Source organism: Gordionus sp. m RMFG-2023, chromosome 1, assembly GCF_954871325.1.
Source record: "Gordionus sp. m RMFG-2023 chromosome 1, tfGorSpeb1-WG-v2, whole genome shotgun sequence".
Classification (NCBI taxonomy): Eukaryota; Metazoa; Nematomorpha; class Gordioida; order Chordodea; family Parachordodidae; genus Gordionus; species Gordionus sp. m RMFG-2023.
Window position 1 is genome coordinate 63,125,515 of NC_088775.1, and position 22,022 is coordinate 63,147,536.

At 25.5% G+C, this 22,022-nt stretch overlaps 1 protein-coding gene across 2 annotated transcripts; it reads left to right on the forward strand.

The window, feature by feature from the left end:
* The first annotated feature begins 322 nt into the window (after positions 1 to 322).
* Positions 323 to 20,695, forward strand: LOC135930905 (uncharacterized). Of its 2 annotated transcripts, none has more exons than XM_065467705.1 (2): positions 323 to 448; positions 18,216 to 20,695. In XM_065467705.1, exon 2 carries the CDS (start codon positions 18,276 to 18,278, stop codon positions 20,529 to 20,531), a length of 2,256 nt encoding a protein of 751 aa, XP_065323777.1. In that variant the 5' UTR covers positions 323 to 448; positions 18,216 to 18,275; the 3' UTR covers positions 20,532 to 20,695. The 2 variants fall into 2 exon arrangements, with proteins under 2 accessions (XP_065323777.1, XP_065323778.1); XM_065467706.1 differs by having other exon boundaries at positions 370 to 448; positions 18,221 to 20,695.
* The last annotated feature ends 1,327 nt before the right edge of the window (positions 20,696 to 22,022 follow it).

The window sequence follows — 22,022 nt, forward strand, 5'->3', positions numbered from 1 at the left end:
TAAGTTAACCATTGTAAAAAAACATTTATTTAACTAGTTCTTTTAATTTCATTTGTCTTTGATTTTTTATATATATATTCTAATTTTTGTATAATATGTTTTGAAAAAGTCAGTTATACTAAAATAAAAATATTATTTTTACAAATTCTCTAAAAGGAACCATAAAGAAAAATTTAGAAATCCTCATTTGATGATCATTATAAATGATCTTAGAATAAAACAAATTATAGATAATTTAAACGAAAGATCTTAGAATATAATTAAGCACATCTTAGAAAAAAAATCAAAATACTATTTTTATTTTGTTTTTAACGATGATTGACGGAAACAGACTGATTTTCGAAATTTGTCAGGTTTACCAAAAAAGATGTCCTACACTAACCGAAAATAAAAGTCCCCGTTTTGAATAGTAAATCGAGAATGCGAAAAGCAACCTGAATATTTGGAAGTAACAATTTTTTTTATTGATGAAAAACCAACAATTTATTATTATAATGATTTTATTACTAATATATCTTTCTAAACATTTCAATTCCAAATTTGAAATATTATATGCAATTTGAATTATTTATTTAATAAACATCTATATTTTTCTGATAATAATTTCAATAAATTACCTAAACCTTTATATACTAGTCATGAATTCTTGAACTCAATAAATCCAGTTATTTATGATGCAGTTATAATTAATAATAACGATATTGTTTTTGATTGAACTATTTCTAATTCAAAATGGATATGTTGAATTTATGTTATTCATTGGTTTCCCTATAAATTCTACAACTAACTATTTGTTTTATGGCTGTAAAAAAACCTTTTGTGGCCTTTTATTGCTCAAGAAACTAGTATATTATAGCTTAAAAAATCCAGGGATCCAAGCCGAATCCTAAACTGGAATTAACTTATTATTTACAGAACCTGAACTGTTAAACTGAACCTCTAAAAATATTTGTTAATTGGTTTTACCAACTCTTTTATAGTATATATAATTTTTGATTGATAGTATCAGTAAGTTTTTCCTGATATTTTTTTATACTATTATTTAACCCTGCCAACCACCCTGGTTAGCATATGGAAGTGTTCTCAGCAGGGATGCCTCCTAAAAAGGGGTTTGGGTTCTAGTTCAATGATATATCTCTGAACCCGGTTTGGGTTCAGAGGGGCTATGATCTGGAAAAAATAAAGACTTATTTAGTAAAAATAAGGGAAGCATCAGTCTTTATAAAATAATTTTTACCAAAAATGTTTTTATATTAAAAATTAAAAAAAACTATATTATATTAAATAATTTGCATGTTATCTATATAATTTTATTTATGTTATTTTTAATATATTTTTTAAAATAAATAAAAATTTAATATTTAATAAAAAGTTATTGAACCCTGAGCCTTAAATTTAAAAAAAGGGTTCAGATTTGGGTTCAATAAAATATTGAGGGATTCTGGTTCACAGCCATAAAATTTATTCCTTCTCCTTAAAAATATAATTTGACAGAAGAAAATATTTTAATTGTAATATTTTTTGGGGCTGGTTCAATATATACAATTTTAATAAGGTTTTGTATAAACATTTGAACCTTTTAAAGGTTCAAACCTGTCTGATATTATTTTTTCTTAAAAACTGGACCTGACTGGTGAATCATTAGCTTTGTCTAAACCTGAACTGAAATATATGTTACAGTTCAGATCCCTGTAAAAAGATAACATATGATGACCATTTTTACGTATCTATGAATTATGAAAAATCATTTATCAAATTATATTTTAGCAAATTTAATGCAATTATTTATAAAGGAATTAAAGTTTTGTTAATTCCTCAATTAAATTCTACAAATTCCTTAAAATTTTAATATTCACTTTCTACAAACTTATATGATTTTATAATTAAAATTTATTAAAATATACCTTCAAAATAATTCCATTCAAAGTAATATGGGCATTAATTACTGATAAATAGAATATATTATTCTATTCAAGGAATCGCATTAGAAAAAATTAATTTAGAATGATATAAATAAATTATATATTTGCCAAATGAATATATTTTACATATTGTAACTGGGAACTATAATGCATTAGGTTTATTAACCATTATTCTAAATTTACCAGAGAAATGATTACTATGATATTTTATGAATTGGATAAAAAAAAAATAAAAATACAACTTTTTCTTTCATTGAATGAAGGCTTGTTATTTGGCATCTTTATAATTAAGTAATAAAAATTTTATTTTGAGGAACTTGTTGAGTTTGACCAAGAAAATTTTTTGATTGAAATTGTTATATTTCAATATAACTACTCTTGAGAAAAATATAATTTAAACAAATATTGTTTTTAGACAGAAATCAGTGGCGTATATAAGGGGCCATAACCACCGAAAAAAAATTTTTTTAATAAAAAAAAAATTTCATTCTTATTGCGAATAATTTTATTTAAAAAACGGTTTCATTTTATAAACAAAATTATATACGATATGAAAATGAAATATATTTAAAAAACAAATAAGAATTTATAATTAATTATAACATGGTTTAAAAATATATATTAAATAACAATAAAAATATATTGTAAATTTTTTCTGGCATAGAAAAATTCGATATTTATAAATTTCATAATAAAATTTATATTGTTAAACTAATTAGATAGCTTTTAAAATTTTAATTAATTTTTAAATAAAAGAATAATCATTTAATTTGGTAAATGTAATGAGAAAGTAAAGGTGATCGCTAATATGTTTGGGATTAAAAATTTTAAACCTAGAGTAGTTTCTAGATAGTCCAATCGCTTAAATATTGATGCATCTACGATTTAGGATTTTTATAAAATAAATATTTTACTCCCCTAATTTATACATTCTTATTTCAATTAAAGTAAAGATTTATTAGTCACAATTTTATTATAAACAGCTTTTATTTTCTTTTGCCGGGTGAGTCAATACACTTGAAAGTGAGAAGATATTAAGAAAATCTCAGAGTTTTATTCTAATGAATTATCAGGATCGTATGATAAGTTACTTTGTGATGTCGAATTTTGGTATAAAAATTTTGACAGAATAGAGTACTCTTTGAGATCAAAAAATGCTCCCTTTCCATGTGTCATTGCACTTTAGATTCCATGCCTAATATCAAAACATTGCTTTTTATTTTAGCTACCTTACCGATTAGCACCTGCACTCATGGAAGGTCTTTTTCAACTTTGAAAAGGTTAGAAACCTATTTAAGAAATAGCACCTGTGAAAGCCGCTTTAATAGATTCGCAATATTAAATATTTATAAGGAGATTATTCTAGATAAAAATTTGATTCTAGATGAATTAGTAAAATCTCAGAGAAAAGTAGACCTCTCTTTATAAATTCAAATCATAAAATTGCTATATTATTTTAATATGTTCTTAGTCATAAAATTTTTATATTCAAAACGTAATTATGATGAATTCTTAGTCATAATATTTATATATTATACTATTTTTAATAAAAATATTGCATTTGCAATAAGAATTAGTGATCTGCATTGAGCCTAATTTTTCAAGCCCGGCCCGAAATTATTTTAAAAAAGTTTTGCATGCCCTAACCCGAAATTTTTTTTAGAAAGTTTTGTCGGCCTGGCCCTAATTTATTAAAATATAGAAATTCATTTTTATAATTACTCAAAATATTATGTTATAAGGCGTCTAGTTTTTACAAATAAAATCAAATATTTATTTTACATAAAAAATTTAACATAAAATTGATATATTTAAAAAAAATTCTTAGTCCCGACCCAACCTGGCCCGAATTTTTTTAAAAATATTAGGCTCTACCCAGCCCGAACCCGATTTTTCTACTTTTGCAGATCTCTAATAAGAATTATTTATGTTTTAGTAATATACTCATTTGTATTAATTATAATTATAAATTAGACTTTTTTAAATACCGTATAAGAATTACTCATATTTTATTGTAATCTTTTTTTTTTAAATATAATTATTTAGAATAAATTTTTAATATAATCTGTATAAAATTTATACATTTTGAAATTTATTTTATCGTATATTATCATTAAAATAAATACATAGTTAAATAAAGGGGTGTTATTTATACTAAAGTATTTTAATAATAAATACAATCTATAATGAAATTCTCTGCAATGCAAAAATTTAATTAAAATATTTATTTTTAACATAGAATAAGATATATTGAGTGATCATAAAAAATGGGAGGTTGGGGGGGGGGCGATCTTTTTCTTCTTTCTACACCGAATGCATAGAATTAATTTACAATTGACTACACATTGATAAAATTGTTTAGAATAATGCTTTCAGTTGTGTATTAATCATAAATTTGGCCAAAATTTTGTTACTAATATTTTTTTCATTTATGCTAGTTACTATAGTAAATAGACACTAATTAAGCACAAAATATTGGCAAATTTTTAAAATGCAGTTTGTGAAGCCTCGAAAAAAATTTAACCCCCCCCCCTCTCCATGGATCAATCTTGGCTATGCCACTGACAGAAATGAAGAATTTGATATTAGATTTTATACCACAATGATAATAGATGCATCTGATGTAGAATTGTTTAAATATTATTTAGATGAAGAAACTAAAACCATATTAAATAATGGGCTGATTAAGCACTCATTTATCATAAAATTGTTTTGCAAAAATGATTTTTTTTTTCACCCTCAACTTATATTAATTTATATACCAATTTTAATCTCACATCTTTACTAAATCAAAAAGATGCTGAAATGTACATATCTCAAAATATGAGGATTTATCCATTACAAAATCTATGTAACATCTGCACTTACAAGATTTTAAATATATGGGTTGGTTGCCCTCCATTAAGTAGATTATTCATTTATTCTATTATAAATATCTTGATAATATAGTATTGGAAAACAATCACTACAATTTTAATATTATAAAATCTTATGTATTCAAGATACTTTCTATTTAATTCTAAAATATCAATAGATCCTGAGTACTTTTAAGGTGGCTTTAACTGGAAATTTTACATCAGTCATCGACATATATTTCCCTCAGCAGTATCCATAACAAAACTCTAAAAATGTTTCAGAAGTAAAATACATTTTAATTCCAATGGTTGTACATAAAGAAATTACATGACTAACTTTGCATGTAATATACAATAGTGAAAATATCACAAAAACAATTTTAAGAAAATTGGGTAATAACAACTTGCGTAGTTATAATGAGAATAAAGATTTGGATACCTATATCCATTTGTTTATATATACATTCCCAGTTGTGAAACATAGATGAGCTATTTAACCTGAATTCAAATTATACTGAGCTACCAAGAGGTGGATCAATATTAACCATATAAATAAATTTACATTTTACATACAGATAATAGATGAAACTGTCACCTTTTGATGAATTGTTTGGTTTTTTGCATCTATATTAGTGAATCAAATGTTATTGACATCAATAACACAAAAGATCTGCCAATCAATACAAAATCATTCAATAAGAATATATTGAGTCGGTAACAAGATAATATGATGATCTTATATTATCGTTATTAAAGAGTTGTCAATTTTATATTGCATGGATGTCAACATTATTTATTTTTAATTAGAACAATATCAAACCTATTAGTGCATTTATTCAATTAAGTATTGAGTGGTGTTATCACAATGAATTTAATTAGATATTTATATTAAGGCTATGCCGATATTAAATATAGGATCGGCATCAATATTTATAGTTTTAAAAAATATCAAATCGGGCTGATATTTTTTTATTGTTTTTGATTATTTTATGATATTTTATTCTATAAATAATTTCATTATAATGAATTAATGAGAGTAATTAAAATGTAATTTATTTGTGGTTTATTTTTTGTTAATTATTTGCAATAAGGAAAGGATTTCAAAATTTCTAACGAGTCACATTGCTAGTTTTGTTAAACGGCTCAATTTAGCCAATTTTTGAAAGCGGTTAACTTACTATTTTGGATAAAATTAAAGTACTCAAGCTTATTTATTTTGCTAAAATCTTGATTTAGCCTTTTTTTAAAATTGACCAAATGTTGCTATTTAGCAACACTACCCAATTAACATAATTAAAATAATCATTTTTATTTAATTAAATTGTCTGTTATATCCAGAGATGCACTGCACCCCATATTCAATATCGATATAAGGTTGTCCAATAAAAATGAACTTGAGTTAAATCGCGATTTAACTAATCCCGTTTTTTTAAAAAAAAATCAGTGATTCAATATTAATAAAATTCTATTTACAGCATTTGATCAAAATACTTAATATGAAGAAAGACAAAGACTTATTATTTTAGAATTAAATAATTTTTATATGAAAAATACTATTATTTATTAGATAAAAAAAATACTTGATTTATTTTGTATTTATTTTTTTCAATTTTTAACATTATTAATTGTTTTGTATAATTCTAATCTCGATATAGTGAGAAATTATTTAATATTCTTAAAAAATAGCTTGTTAAATTCAGGACTGTAAACCCTCCTTCTAAAAAAGGATTCTTGGTTCAGTGGAATATCTCTGAATTATGTTCGGGTTCAGGGTTTGCAGTTTTGAAAAATGAAGACTTATAAAATTAAGTAAAAATAACAGAAACATCAATTTTTTTAAATTTATTTTACTATATTTAGCATTTACTACAATAAAATAATATTCTATTTGTTTTTTAAAATTTTATAAGAGAATTATCACGATACCAAAATCTAGATTTTAAATTAAAGGATCGATTTTATATGCCTATTTGACAGTGCGTTGCTATTTTTCATGTAGACTGAGGTTAGTCGAACCGATTTTTACAAAATTGGCTATAGCTCCTGGTTTTTTTAGATAATATAAAAAATAATATATGATTAGATACCTAAAACTATACTCTATAAAGGTGCCTTATAAAGATTTTTAAGAGTTCAACCATTTTTAAAAAATTTTATTTTTTGTAAAAGTGAAAATTTTGTCCAACAAGCTTCAATAGCGGGGTGAGGCAAACCATTTCAAGGGGCTTCCTAAACATTGGTGTTTTTAGGGCCATAATAATTTGAAAATTTTTATTTATTAATAATGATACGTATATAATAATTTTATTGTTCAAAATATCATAATACTTATAAATTAAAGCTAATAATATAAAATTTTAACGTAATTTTGGTTAATTTAATAAACTTTTTGGACATAAAAAAAATAAGGATCTTAAGGAGAGATTGTGATTTCTTAGCATAAATCCTAAATACCAATCATAAACAGCCATTAAATTGCTTTTTCAAGATTTTAAAATTTTTTCCATTATCTGCCATAATTGACGTGCATGGTTTAGCAAGCCCTGCTGGCTCTAAAATGACAAATGATTGAAATAATATCTAAACATAATAAATACTCATAAAACTTTCCCAAATTAAAGAAGAGTGTTTAAACTTTGCTATAAAATTTAATTTACATGTAAATGAATATATATTTTAATAAAAATTAAAATTCTGTCATGAAACTTTCAAAAATTTTATCAAAATTTTATCTTAAATAAAATTTTTTAATAATTAATTATTTCAAAAGATTTTTTGTCTAAAGTTGTAAACTAATAAAATTATATTAGGATAAAAAAAAAATTAAAATGAGATTAAGTGGTTTGCCAAGCCCCGGGGTTTACCTAACCCCAGTCTCCCCTACTCAATATTGGTATTTGCATTTAATTGTTTAAAAGAAAACTTTCCTAAAGGATTTCTAAGTTTGGCTAACCATATTTCATATTTTTATTATTTCATCTGAAAACATAATTTTATTAAAAGGGTTAGATGTAGTTTGGAATTTAGTGGTGGGTTATAAAAACAACCATATAATAATAATAAACTACTGTATATCAGTTTCATTAGTGTATAGCTCTGACATAGTCCTGATAGCCTTATATAAGTTCGAGAGATAATCCGACTAACTCATCTTTATAGGAATCTTCTAAATACCCTTTTTGAGCCTTAATCCGTATTTATTCTGTTTGCACGGGTCTTCCCGATGGTTCCTCATGTAACCCATTGGGTCAATTACAACATTTTACCCTTATCACTATACACAAATGAAACTTTCTTAAATAACTTAAGGGCCACTTCTATATGAGGTATGGGTTACAAAACAACCATATAATAATAATAAACTAATCTAATTTAGATAATAAATCTTTTTTTTTAAATTTTTTCAAATAACCAAATATTTTAAAAATAATTAGATTGCATATTTGATCGGTGTAATATTTTGTTATAAATATCAGAAAAAGAGTTAATTAAAATTTATCACAATATAATTTAAAAACTAGCCGCCTTTTGAAAAAGGGAGGAGAGGGAGAGTTTTAAAAAATGTTGATTTTTGGGACATACTAAACATGCCACAAAACTTATAATCACGATATAATTAAAGGGTATTAGCGATTTTAATTTGGCTAATGCATCAGGGTACCCAATTGAAAAAAACAGTATTCGTTTTAGAAAATGAATGTTTTTACTGACTCATTGATATCGACTAGTTAAATTTTTTTAGACGGTTTGCTCATATCATTGAATTCTTGATTGACAGTCGGCTTTTCATTTGACAAATTATCAAATTAGCTCATGACTTATCAATATATATTTTTTAAATAATTTCTTGACCGGATCTCCTAAACATTAACATTTTTACTTACAAAGAAATATTATACTAAGGTAAAAAAAATGATTTAAAAAAAATCACAAATTTTGTTAGCCCTCCTAATATATACCAATTTTCTATGAAATATAATTTTTTAAAAGCTTGTTTTTTAAAAAAATATTATAATATTTTATGCCGGTTTACATTTCTACAAAAAATAAAAAATTTGAAAAAAATCTGTAGGAATAAAAGTCTTCAGTATATATTTTGAAATAGAATAAAGCTATAAAGATAATATATTTATTTATTGAATGTATTTATTTAATATAAAAAAAATTAGGATAAACAAAGTATAATCAGTTATTTAAAATAATATACAATTTATTTATATAAAAAAATATCGCCAAATTGAATATTTACATCGAATATAAAAATATATATTTGCATTGAAAAAAAAACATTTATTTTTCATAAATATTAGAATCTAATAAATGTTTATTTGCTTTTAACAACAAATTAATTTCAAAGTTATTATCTAGGAGACATGCTCGTTTATCTCCAAAAATGAGCTTATCTAGACTGAACAAGTGCTCTACGGGAGCACTTGATGTTAGAACAACATTATATTTAATAAAGAGTAATTTTAACTTTGGAAAATCGTTATATAAAGAATATTGTTATTAGATTTGATAAAGTTTTCTATAAGTTCATTATCCAGAATATTTTGGCGCTTTAGGTCAAAAAATCCAACTACATCAAGTGATGTTGGTTTTGAGCATGATTCATTCGTCTGGGATTCATTTTGAGATATTAAGGTACTTATTAAATTTAAAATTTCCTCCTTTTTTGCTTCATTCCTTTCTTGCCTAATCCAAGGCCAGTCAGTTTTAAATAAAGGGTGAAGAATTGCAGCAATGATGTTGTCATTATCATAAAAATTATTAAACCTATAACATGATATTATTAATTTATAAATAATTATTTGATTTAAGTTACCTTTTTTCAATACTAGCTAATATAGTATCCTTTAGAGGTTGACAATATTTTAATCCCTGCACATCTGCCATACATATAGGTATTTGTGTTATTGTTGGGGTATAATAACCCAGATACATGTATTTTTTCCCTTCAAGTATATCAATAGCTTTGACATGCATAATCTAATTTTTAAATTGTAAATTTTTATAAGACATTAATTTAAATTTACACTACAATATTCTTTTATAAAATCACGATCATCTGATGTGAATCTACACAATTTTAATTCATCACATAATGAATCAAATTCCACAGGCACTTGATTTAAAAACGATAATATTTTGGCCAGGGATTTATAAAAGGAACCCCATCTTGTTATAACGGGATATGGGAGTTGAGAATGCAATTTTTTTTAATAAGTTCAGCGGATGGCCCAGATTTATTTTGGAGGTTCCACAAACGTTGGCATATAGATATAGCTAAGTTATAAACTTTCCTATACCCTTCATTGTTTAAAAGTAACTTGTTGGCATCTTGTGTTGCCACTAAGTTTAATGTATGGCAAGAACATCTTCGATGCCTGGGAAGGTAGTCGAAGTCATTAATATCATAACTGGAGAGCCCAGAAGAAGACATTATATCTTCTATTGAGATATATGTAATATCAGAAACAGAATCTTCCTCCATTATAATATATGGGCAGCTAAATACTCTAAGAGAAATAATTTATAAAGTAAATTAGTTAGGCATACCTAAACGCCTTTGAAAAGTTGCTTGCATTATCCGTTATTGTACAGATATTTTTATTTTGGATATGGAACTCCTTAAAAACAGCAGTTAAGGCTTTGCTGATCACATCATATGTATGCCTACCTTGTAGTCTTTGGCAGGCTAGAATAGCTGAAGGCCTTTCCAATTTCTCCACATCAATCCAATGTACTGTTATACCAATATAGGAGCTATTATTAATAAAACAAAAGATAACCAAATGTATTGTGTATTTTAGTAAAAAAAATATTTACCGATTAAATGCTGTCCAGCAGTCAACTGTTGTACAAAAAAAATTAGGCTCTAACAATTTTTCTATTAGAATATCCTTCATTTGAACAAAATATTTTGATATTCTTAAGGTTAAGGTTTGTCTGCATATAATCTTCATATTAGGTTGCAGGGTGTTTATCAGCTCAACAAAATCTTCATCATCACTGGTTGTATATGGGTGATTTCCATTTATTATATATTTAATAATTTGTGAATTACCTTTAAAATTTGATTTTCCACCAAAGTCAAGTTTAGTTTGTTTTAACTTACTTGATGTGGCTGAATTAATTTTCTTATTATCTATGGTTCGTTTTATATTTACGGATTGGTTAGGATGCTTTCTCTATAATATATAAATATTTAATTAATATTAATTATTCTTATAAAGTTAATTCATTTAATTATTCTTATAAAGTTAATTCATTTAATTATTCTATATAATAATAATACAATTTATGTAAACTTACAGAGATATGTTTCCATAAATTAGCTGTGGATGACTTAGATGCTGCAATATACTTTTTATATCGTAGGCATAAGAGACATTTGACAATAATATTAGTATTACCAGCCTTCTCTTTGTGGAATTCAAAATATTTTTCAAAACCTGGCCAAGGAAGGTCCTTTTTTTTTTCAATTATTGTAGAAGGAGAAGGTATAATTTCTTCATCATCTGACTCAGAATTCATATTGTATTCTGTTTCTATTTAGGAGATAAATATAAATAACACTATCTAAATTAGGAATAGAATAATCAATTAATGAGTGAAACATACAGTTCTAAAATGTGTCTAATTTATATATAATTTGATTATAAATAAAAATTCAGGCTAGACCAAAAAATAAATTTAATCATTTTTTAAAATTTGAGTAATGTGCTTATGCTTTTGTTAGACTTGGTTCTTGTAAGTAATGATTAATAATTTAATATTAAATTCTAAAATAATCTGTCTTTGTTTTTCCTTATACTAAATTTAAAATTTTTTTTATTACGTATGATATGAAGTTCCAATGCTTGTTACTTGACGGAAAAAAATATATTGTGCTACATTTGTAAATAAATATAATATTAAAATTTATTAAATTACTTGAATTTGCTTACAAAATTATGAAGCCCAGCAGCAATGTAACAATTTAAGAAAAGAAAATCAATTTGAACGGGAAATTATAACAATCAGACATTTTCACAAAATTTAAAATTAATTTATCACAACATATTAAAAATAAAATTAATTATTTGCATATATCTTTAAAAGTAACTAGTTACTTTTGGCAGTTACATTTCAAAAATTGTAACTAGTTACAGGTAGCTAACTAGCTTAACATCACTAGAAAACCACATAATAATTTTCCACATAAATTCTTTAAATCATAAACGCAAAGTGTTTTAAATTTTTTGTTACTTATTGACTATTAAATAAGCATGTGACTTTTATCATGTGATTATAAATTAGGTATCTTTTGGATTTCTCTTACTCAAGGTTTTAAGTACGGAGGGGGCATTTGGGTTCAGTTTTTACCCCAATAAACCATCCCCCCCCCTCCACTCCTCAAAAAGCATCCATTTAAAAAATGCGATTAAAAGTTAATTTTAGCAAATATTTTCAAATGCTTAGAATGTTATCAACAATTAATCAACAAAATACTGATAGTTAAAATTTTTTAGATTCTTTCAAATTATTTTAAAAATCATAGATGATTTCTAAGTAAATTTTTTCTTTTTATGTAAATAATAATAAAAAGGATTCTCATTTTTTTTAAATATCTTATTTCTCTATAAAATTGCTAAAACGTGTTATGTAATTGTATCTGAAGAAAGTTAGAATTAGGAAAATTAAGAAAATAAATCACTTGATTTCCAATTACTAATAATTTTTTTTTTGGATGATTTCTTTTTTTAATGCCAGTTCAATTTAATTAACAGCGTTTTTAAGAAAAACATAACTAAACCCTTCTGTTCAATTTGAAAGCAATTTAGCTCATTTTTCTCCAATAAAATGGAATGAATACAAATCAGAATTTTCCTGAAAACAAATATACAAATAATATGACCAGTTTATAAATATGTTGCTAAAAACATCAGTCAACTAGGGACAAAAATTAAATTAAATATTATAGAAAATATTCAAGATCAAAAAAATGAAGATGTTTTTATTAGAGATCTGCAAACCCGCCTCCCCGGCCAAGCCGGAAATTTTTTAAAAAAATTAAAACTAGCCTGGCAAATAGAATTATACTGGTCTGGGCCCTGAATGTCACTCATAAAAATTTTTAGGCCCGCAATTAGATAAAAAAAATCGAGCTGGGTGTGACAATTGGTATATATATAAATGGGAGATTATCTCAAATCTATGAGTTTTCGTAAAATTTTAATAGACCAGCTCGGGCATTAAAATTATGATATATTGTTTTAAATTTTAAGCTAACATTTTAATTTATTTGAAAACAAATGACAATATGTTAATTTCTTTGTATTTTTAAGAGCTTTCAAAAATTAATAAATAATATAATATTAACAAAAAATTAAACATGATATTTAATAATTAGCTAGAGAGATGAGCCTTAATTGACATTTGGAAATAATTAGATACAGATTTTAAAAATTTGCAGGAAAATTTTTACAAAAAAATTCGGGTCTTAGCGGACTTTTAGTAATTTTATTGGACCTGTCCTAATTTTTTTGTAAATTTGAAAATAATTAATGGTCTGGGCGGATAAATGCCGAGTCGGGTCTTGCGGATCTCTAGTTTCTATATCTGGACACAGGGCAAAAAGAGTTAAGTGTTTATTTTTTATTTATTTACCCTTACATACTTATACATTTTTATCTGGGGAAATTTATACCTTAGCGGGAACAGGCCTGTAAATTATTTTTAGCATAAGAGTTCTGTATCGGTAATAATATGAAATGAAAGCTAATAAAAAAAATTGACTACTAACATCTCTCTAAGTCCTTGTTAGGTCATGATGAGGAAAGCATAGGACCGGGTAGCATATAAAGATATATTCTAATAATAAATTTTATTAAGGTTAAAAGAAGATTAAAAAATATCATTGAATCGATTTTTCAAACTAATTTTAAAATATTAGTTAATTTATATGGTCTTAAATATATGTGTTTCAATATAAAATAAATTATTAACAAATATCACGATATTGATTTTGCTATTTTTTGAAATAGTTTTCATGATATAATTTACGCGATTAAAGTTTCGCTGAATTGACATGGAACCCAGTATTTTGCATTTAAATTAAGTATCAAAATTTAATATTATAAATGACATATGTGTGTTATCCTGAAAATAAATATTTAGATATTAAACTCTTATGAAAATCTTTTATAAAAAAAATTTAAGGATATGAAAACTATATAATTACTGCCCTCAATTAATTTATTTATAACTATTAATTCTAACTTATAAAGTACTAATTTAATTATATGTGAGATATACTCAGTGGCATAGACGGGGACCCCCCCCCCTATAACCTCCGAAGCAAAAATTTTTTAGAAAATCTTTTTAAAATTTTTTTCTTATTTCGAATAATTTTATTTAAAAAACGGTTTCAATTTATAAATAAAATTATATACGATATCAAAATGAAATATATTTTAAAAAAAACAAATAAGAATTTTAAATAATAACATGGTTTAAAAATATATATTAAAAATTAAATAAAAATAGAAATATATTGTAAATTTTTTCTGGCATAGTTAAATTAGATATTTATAAATTTAATAATAAAATTTATATTGTTAAACTAATTAGATGGTAAAGACAAGCGGGGAAAAGTCTTGTTTAAAATAGAATATTAGACGTCGATCTTGAGAGGAATTGCTTTGATGGGAATTAATAATAGGGATTTCGCTCATTTTAAATATAAGGAAGATTTCTTTATTTTATAAATTAAGTATAAAAATAAATCTGTTACTATCAACTATAATTTTCTCATGAGCTATATATATAATAAAAAATATATCTTTTTTTATAAAATGTAAATCAATTACGGTTATAAAACATAGCTGAAAACTCATATTAACAATTTAAAAGTAATATAAATTGAGTAATAATTAAAATAAAAGTTAATATAGTACATTTTATATAACAGATTGTTTTAAAAATTTTAATTAATTTTTTATAATTTTTAAATAAAAGAAAAATCATTTCTAATTTGGTAAATATAATGAGAAAGTAAAGGTAATCGCTAACATGTTTGGGATTAAAAATTTTAAATCTAGAGTAGTTTCTAGATAGTGTAATCGCTTAAATATTGACGCATCCACTATTGAGGATTTTTATAAAATAAATATATTTACTCCCCATATTGATACATTTTTATTTCAATTAAAGGAAAAATTTATTAGTCACAATTTTATTTTAAACAGCTTTTATTTTCTTTTGCCGGTTGAGTCTGAATACACTTGAAACGCGAGAGGATATTAGGAAAATCTCAGAGTTTTGTTCTGATGAATTATCCGCATCGGATAAGTTACTTTGTGATGTCGAATTTTGGTATAAATTTGACAGAATAGAGTACTCTTTGAGACCAAAAAATGTTATGCAGGCCCTTTCCATGTGTAATTGCACTTTAGATTTCCTGCCTAATATCAAAACATTGCTTTTTATTTTAGCTATTAGCATCTGCACTCATGAATGGTCTTTTTCAACTTTGAAAAGGTTAGAAACCTATTTAAGAAATGCACCGGTGAAAGCCGTTTAAATGAATTCGCAATATTAAATATTTTAAGGAGATTATTCTAGATAAAAATTTGATTCTAGATGAATTAGTTAAATCTCAGAGAAAAGTAGACCCCTCTTTATAAATTCAAATTATAAAATTAATATGTTCTTAGTCATAAATTTTTATATTCAAACGTAATTATAATGAATTCTTAGTCATAATATTTATATATTATATTTTTAATAAAAATATTGCATTTGCAATAAGAATTAGTGATCTGCATCGGGCCTAATTTTTCAAGCCCGGCCCGAAATTATTTTAAAAAACTTTTGCCTGCCCGAACCCGAAATTTTTTTTAAAGAGTTTTGTCGGCTTGGCCCGAATTTATTTAAATATAGAAATTCATTTTTATAATTACTCAAAATAAAAGATATATTCGTCTAGTTTTTATAAATAAAATCAAATATTTTTATTTTACATAAAAAATTTAACATAAAATTGATATATCTAGATATTATTTAAAAAAAATTCCAAGACCCAACCCAGCCCTAATTTTTTTTAAAAATATTAGTCTCGACCCATCCCGAACTTGATTTTCCTACTTTTGCAGATCTCTTATAAGAATTTGTTTTATTAATATACTCATTTGTATTAATTATAATTGTTAAATTAGATTTTTTTAAATACCGTATAAGAATTACTCTTATTTTTTTTTAAATATAGTTATTTAGAATAAATTTTTAATATAATCTGTATAAAATTTCTATATTTTAAAATTTATTTTATTGTATATTATCATTAAAATAAATACATAGTTAAATAAAAGGGGTGTTATTTATACTAAAGTATTTTAATAATAAATACAATCTATAATGAAATTCTCTGAAAAATTTTTAATTAAAAGAATTATTTTTAACATAGAATAAGATATATTGAGTGATCATAAAAAATGGGAGGTTTGGGGGGGGGCGATTTTTTTCTTCTTTCTACACTGAATAGATTGAATTAATTTACAATTGAATAAACATTGATAAAATTTCAGAACAATGCTTTCAGTCGCGTATTAATCATAAATTTGGCAAAAATTTTGTTACTAATATTTTTTTCATTTATGCTGGCTACTATAGTGGTTAGACACTAATAAAGCACAAAATATTGGCAAATTTTTAAAATGCGGTTTGGGAGCGATGCCTTCCTAATAATTTTAACCCCCCCCCCCCCTATTGATCAATCCTGGCTACGCCACTGGATATTTTCATAATCAGAATGTTTTAAAATTTTTATATTTAAGCAATTATTATATTCCTAAGATCGCGTCTTTTCTCATTGCGTTTAAAATAGAAAATTTTAATTAATAGATAGGAAATAAAGATTTTCAAAACCCAACCGGTTTGGGAAATTGAAATTATATTTTATTTCGGCAGGAAATGGGTTGGGTTTGGATATATTTTTTGATTTAATTAGTAATATCAATAAATAATACTTTCATTTTATATTATTTTACATTTTGTTTATTTCTTATATGTTGGGGAATATGGAATTAATCTTATGTTTTGGTTGTGTAATTTTTTTAAAAAAAATTTATGGTGCAAAATGCTTTTTTCTCTTTAGATAAGGTTGGGGCGAAAAGTTTGCTTCTTGAAAGTCTTTAATAGGAAAGTCAAAACTGGGGTCTTTAACACTCAATTATTTCCAGTTTCATGCAATGATTAATTTTTAACCTATATATGTGACTAAGATGAATAAAATTTTGTTTTCTATTCTAGCCTAATATTATTATTCTAAGAGAAAAATTCCATTGAGCTTTAAACGATTATTATTTTAGTTATAATTTAATAACTTCACCTGCAAGACTTTTTTTAAATGCTTGTACAAAAAGTATTGAATGCATTTTAAAGGCGTCGCAGAATAAGTAAGCCCAGCCCTTATGGCTTCTAACATATAATACTTTTTGGTTAATTCAATATTTCTAATTTAGCAATGGTTTATTCATAAATTCTTCAGGAATAATAAAGCGAATGCATGGTTGAATAAATTTGCCTCGAGAGATTTTTTCTTCGGAACGTAATTTTTTTAAATTTTAATCTAAAATTCGATTTAAATGAAAAACGCCAACCTTAGTTTTGGAGATACATCTAGAATAATTAAATTTTTAAGATAAAATTGTAATTTCCCAAAAAGTAATTTCTTTAGGCAACAATCATGTAAATAATAATAAATATATTCATAAAATTTATTATAAAGTTTTACATAAAAGAGAATACAGTATTTTATTAATAAAAATCGAATGCTTCTTAAAAGGTATTATTTATTAAATCATATATTTTAATCTTTGAAAATAATAATAGCTAGAACAAATTATTATTTCGCCGTCGATTATATTTATTCGACAATATAGCATGTCATAGTTAATATATCTCTAACAATACCGATAGATATTCGTTTTATAATTCAAACGAATCTTTTTAATTGTATGGAAACCTTCATATCAAACGGGTATCTTTCATTCTTTAAATAGGTGAATTAGATACAGAAGTAAAGTTTCTATTTTCCAGAACAAATCACATTAATAAATTAAAATCTCAGGATTTTGTAGCTGGGATCACAATAAAACTCCAGGTGTGACCATTTGTTATACTTATCGTTTTATTTCAGTCCATTGATACCTATTTTATAATCAATTATATTGTTGAATACATCACTATTCTAAGTATTGACCAAATTTTAACATATAATAGGAAAACTATATAAAATGTTAACAAAGTAATTTTTTATAAGTATCATCCCACATAAGTCCATAAAATAATATTTATCGTTTAGATTCATATAAATTAAAAATAATTTTCAGTTTTTTTAACTTTAAAGAGATTATTTTATTGAAGTTTACAATAATATATTATGTTTTTTAAGTTTAGATATGTATAATAAAAATGTTATCCTGAAGTTATCAATGATATTACTCAACAACCAATGATTCCTTTGAAAAGGAAAAAAGAAAATTCAATTAACCCTCTTGTGGATATAAAATCATCGTTATACGACTACGATGTAAATTCCCCTAGTAAAGATAAGCTTTTACCGAATGTATCCATATTCGATACTCGAAAGACCTATTCTGGTAATAATAAAATTATAAGATCAATGACATCTTTGGATCACGATACAACTTTAATAGATCTTCCCATCCATATTCACAATGATTCACTCAATAATTCGAATGTCGATAATCAAGATGCAGATATTAAATTACTGATGGATAAAGTATTTATCGAATTAATGATAGACTCCAAGCTTTCGTCCATACCTTTCATACCTCATTCACCATATCTCCATATTGTTTCTTCAAATTCATTTCACTTCTGTGTAAAACTACCAGCGAACATTTACGATTTAGATTTAGAACTTAACGGACAAGATAACGTCAAATTTGTAATAGATATCAAAGAAGTTCATGAAATTATTCTGAATTGGCATTTCAGGAAGGGTGATGAAATTTTCTCGTACTATAATTTATTAATATTAATGGGACCAGAGTTCAATGCCAATCACGAATTTAATATAAAATATTCCATCAAAAGGTTTAGTATCATATTGAAATTGAGAAAAAGTGAGGAATCCCTTTTAATTGAAAAGATTACAAACGTATATAAAATTTATAAGAAGATAAATATTGGAAATAATGATGCCAATCACTTGAGGCTAACATCTTCGCCTCAAAATAGTAATGATATTCATGAAACTCAGTACATCTTGACTCACGAAACAACTTTTAACTCACTCGAAATAACTCCTTCTCAGTTTTATTCGACCAGACCGAAAGATATAGAGGATCTTTATTCCAGTTTGACGAATGAAAAAAACGGATTATTATTCGGTGATTCAATACCCTCACTAAAGCATAATCCTATTCCAGAAACGACTCCTGTTTTCTCAAAAAATGGTGAAATGGAACGAAAGTTACGTTTGCATTCCAAAATTTTGACATATCACGGTGTTCCATCCTTCGCGTCCGAGAATCCCTTGGATACCAAAAAATGTGATTCGATCGAAATAACCTCTTCTGACATCTTGTGTTTAAAAGACAACGAATTCTTGAACGATTCTATAATTGACTTTTATCTTAAGTATCTATGGTGCGAACGTATCAAGCCCCCAAATTTGCAAGCCAAAATCCACATTTTTAGTTCCTTTTTCTACAATCGTCTCACGTCTCGGTTGCCTGACATAAAATCTGAAATGGATCGAAAAGAGAAAGGTAACCGTTTGAACCGAAACGAAGATGTTGAAACCCTTATTGATGATTCAAAATCGACGACTGACTTGATAATATCGAAAGATGAGATTAAAGAGATTGCTCAATCACCTTCTCCTACTTCTTATAACGGAAATTCGAATAAAATTTGCGACGAGAAAGAAGAAAATTCTAAAAGTCAATCCGAGCCTTTCCAGCGATTGCGCATAATCTACGATAGATTCTTGAGTAAATATTGTGAAACTCTTTCTCACGTGTCTCCCGGTTCAGTTTTACCAAATATAACAAAAGTTACCACCATCTCCCACCTGGCGGATAAAGATGCCATCGATCCTCTGGGTCCTTATATTCATGGCCCTGTCAAGAAATGGACAAAAAATATTGACATTTTCCGCAAAGAATATATCGTTATTCCAATCAACAAGGACTCTCATTGGTTCCTGGCTATTATATGTTTGCCTCCCAATTTACGGGATTCTATCGAAAATAGCTATCATTACTCGCGCGATAAAAAATTACAAAACTGTACTAATCCACCATTTCGCACTATATACGTTCTGATATTTGACTCGCTTTTGAAACAGCGCCACAGGGCCTTATCGCGATATATCCGAGCCTATCTCAACGAGGAATGGAATTCTAAAAAATTCACATCTACACTCACCACGCCGGATTCAAATAACGTAGAATTTCAGAGATATAAAAATTTTAAAATAATTTTCAATGAATCTAATCTTGTTTGCGTGTACCCTAAAATAGCGCAACAGGATAATTATCACGATTGTGGGCTCTATCTTCTAAAATATTTCGAAACATTTTTCTCTCATTTACCGGATTGGTCCGAAAAGACAGAGCCTTTGAAACGACAATTTTATAAGGGCGGGTGGAAAATTTATCCGGATGTCATTAAAGGTAAAAGGAAAGAAATACGCGACTTGATTCTTTGTTTATCTAAGGGAAAAAATAAAATATAGTTTTTTTTTATTAGATTCGTTATTAATATTGTTATTTATTGCTATACGGAATAAATATTGTTCATATACATTTTTAAAAAGTGTTATTAATATATGTTTTATACTTTTTAAATGAATATTTTACAAGCTTCTTTGGAGTTTTCAGTGCCTAATACCCTATCTAGATTTGGCAAACATTTTAACAAAATAAATTGGGTTAACTAAAAAATACATATATAATTCGTGGTTATATTAACAGATAGACCTTATTCGTATACTAATCATCGAATAGAGCATTTTCATATTCGTATGAATAATATTTTAAAATTTACTATTCATATTTGAATAATTAGTTTTTAAAATATAAAGTAATTTATACGAAAATTTATCGACAGAATCTTTTTTATTGCTCATCTAACAGAAAAAATTATTATAATTGATGATAAAGAACATCCATTTAAGTTATTAACTAAATTAAAATGCATATTAATTTATAATGCCTAAGGCAGAGTTTTTTTATAGTTCATCTTTGGCAGAAAATTAGTTCTAACGAAGAAAATCTACTAAACAATCATTGTTTTATGATTTTTGTTTGGTAAGTTAAGGATTAAAAATTTATTATAATAAAACACATTCTATAGGGCTTTCAATATATTCGATATCCTTAACAATAAAGGAAATGTTAATTTTTGCTATATGTGGGTTCATGGTAGATCTTACTATATTAATTTGAATATGGGTATCTTTCGAGAATAATGTCTTTCCATTTGAATCAAAAAATAGGTCTTTCCATTGCTCATACGGCTATTAGGCAGCTTTTACTTCCAACGATATTGTGGATTTTAGCACAAAAAATTTAGACTACCGTCTACAAAAATAATAGAGCTATAGAGATTAATATCAAAGTAGTTAGATCATTTAAAAAATATTTTTCCGGAGGTGTAAGATTTGGATGGTTATTTATATCCAAAACATCCTCAAACCAAATATCTCTTAACACTTTACTCATCAAAATCACCAAACTTCTAAAGTGAATTTAAGCAAGCTTTTCTTTTTCACCAGCGACAATAGTGTTAAAATTAAACCTAGTAATCTAGATAGACTAGCCCTAAATAACCTTATAATCCAGGCCTACAAATTTACCTTCAGGGCTCTGATATTAAATGCGATTGTATATAATTTAATAAAAGATTTTTTTATTATCATTCTATAATGCTTTATCGTTATTTCAAATAATATATATTTGATAGAGGTTCGACCCCCCCCCCCCCCCACCATTTCCTTCAGATGTAATTACAATAAATTATTATAGATTACTAAAATACTAAAAAAATTAATAATCTTAAATTAAGTAGGCGAAATTTTGTATAATTCATATATTTCTGATATTGCATTCGAGATTAAATATAATTTCTAATAAAAATTATACCCTTTTATAGGTAAATTGAAGGCTAAAAAATAAATGCGTTTAAAAAAATTTAGGCATTAACCTTTGAAACTGGTACATGGCAA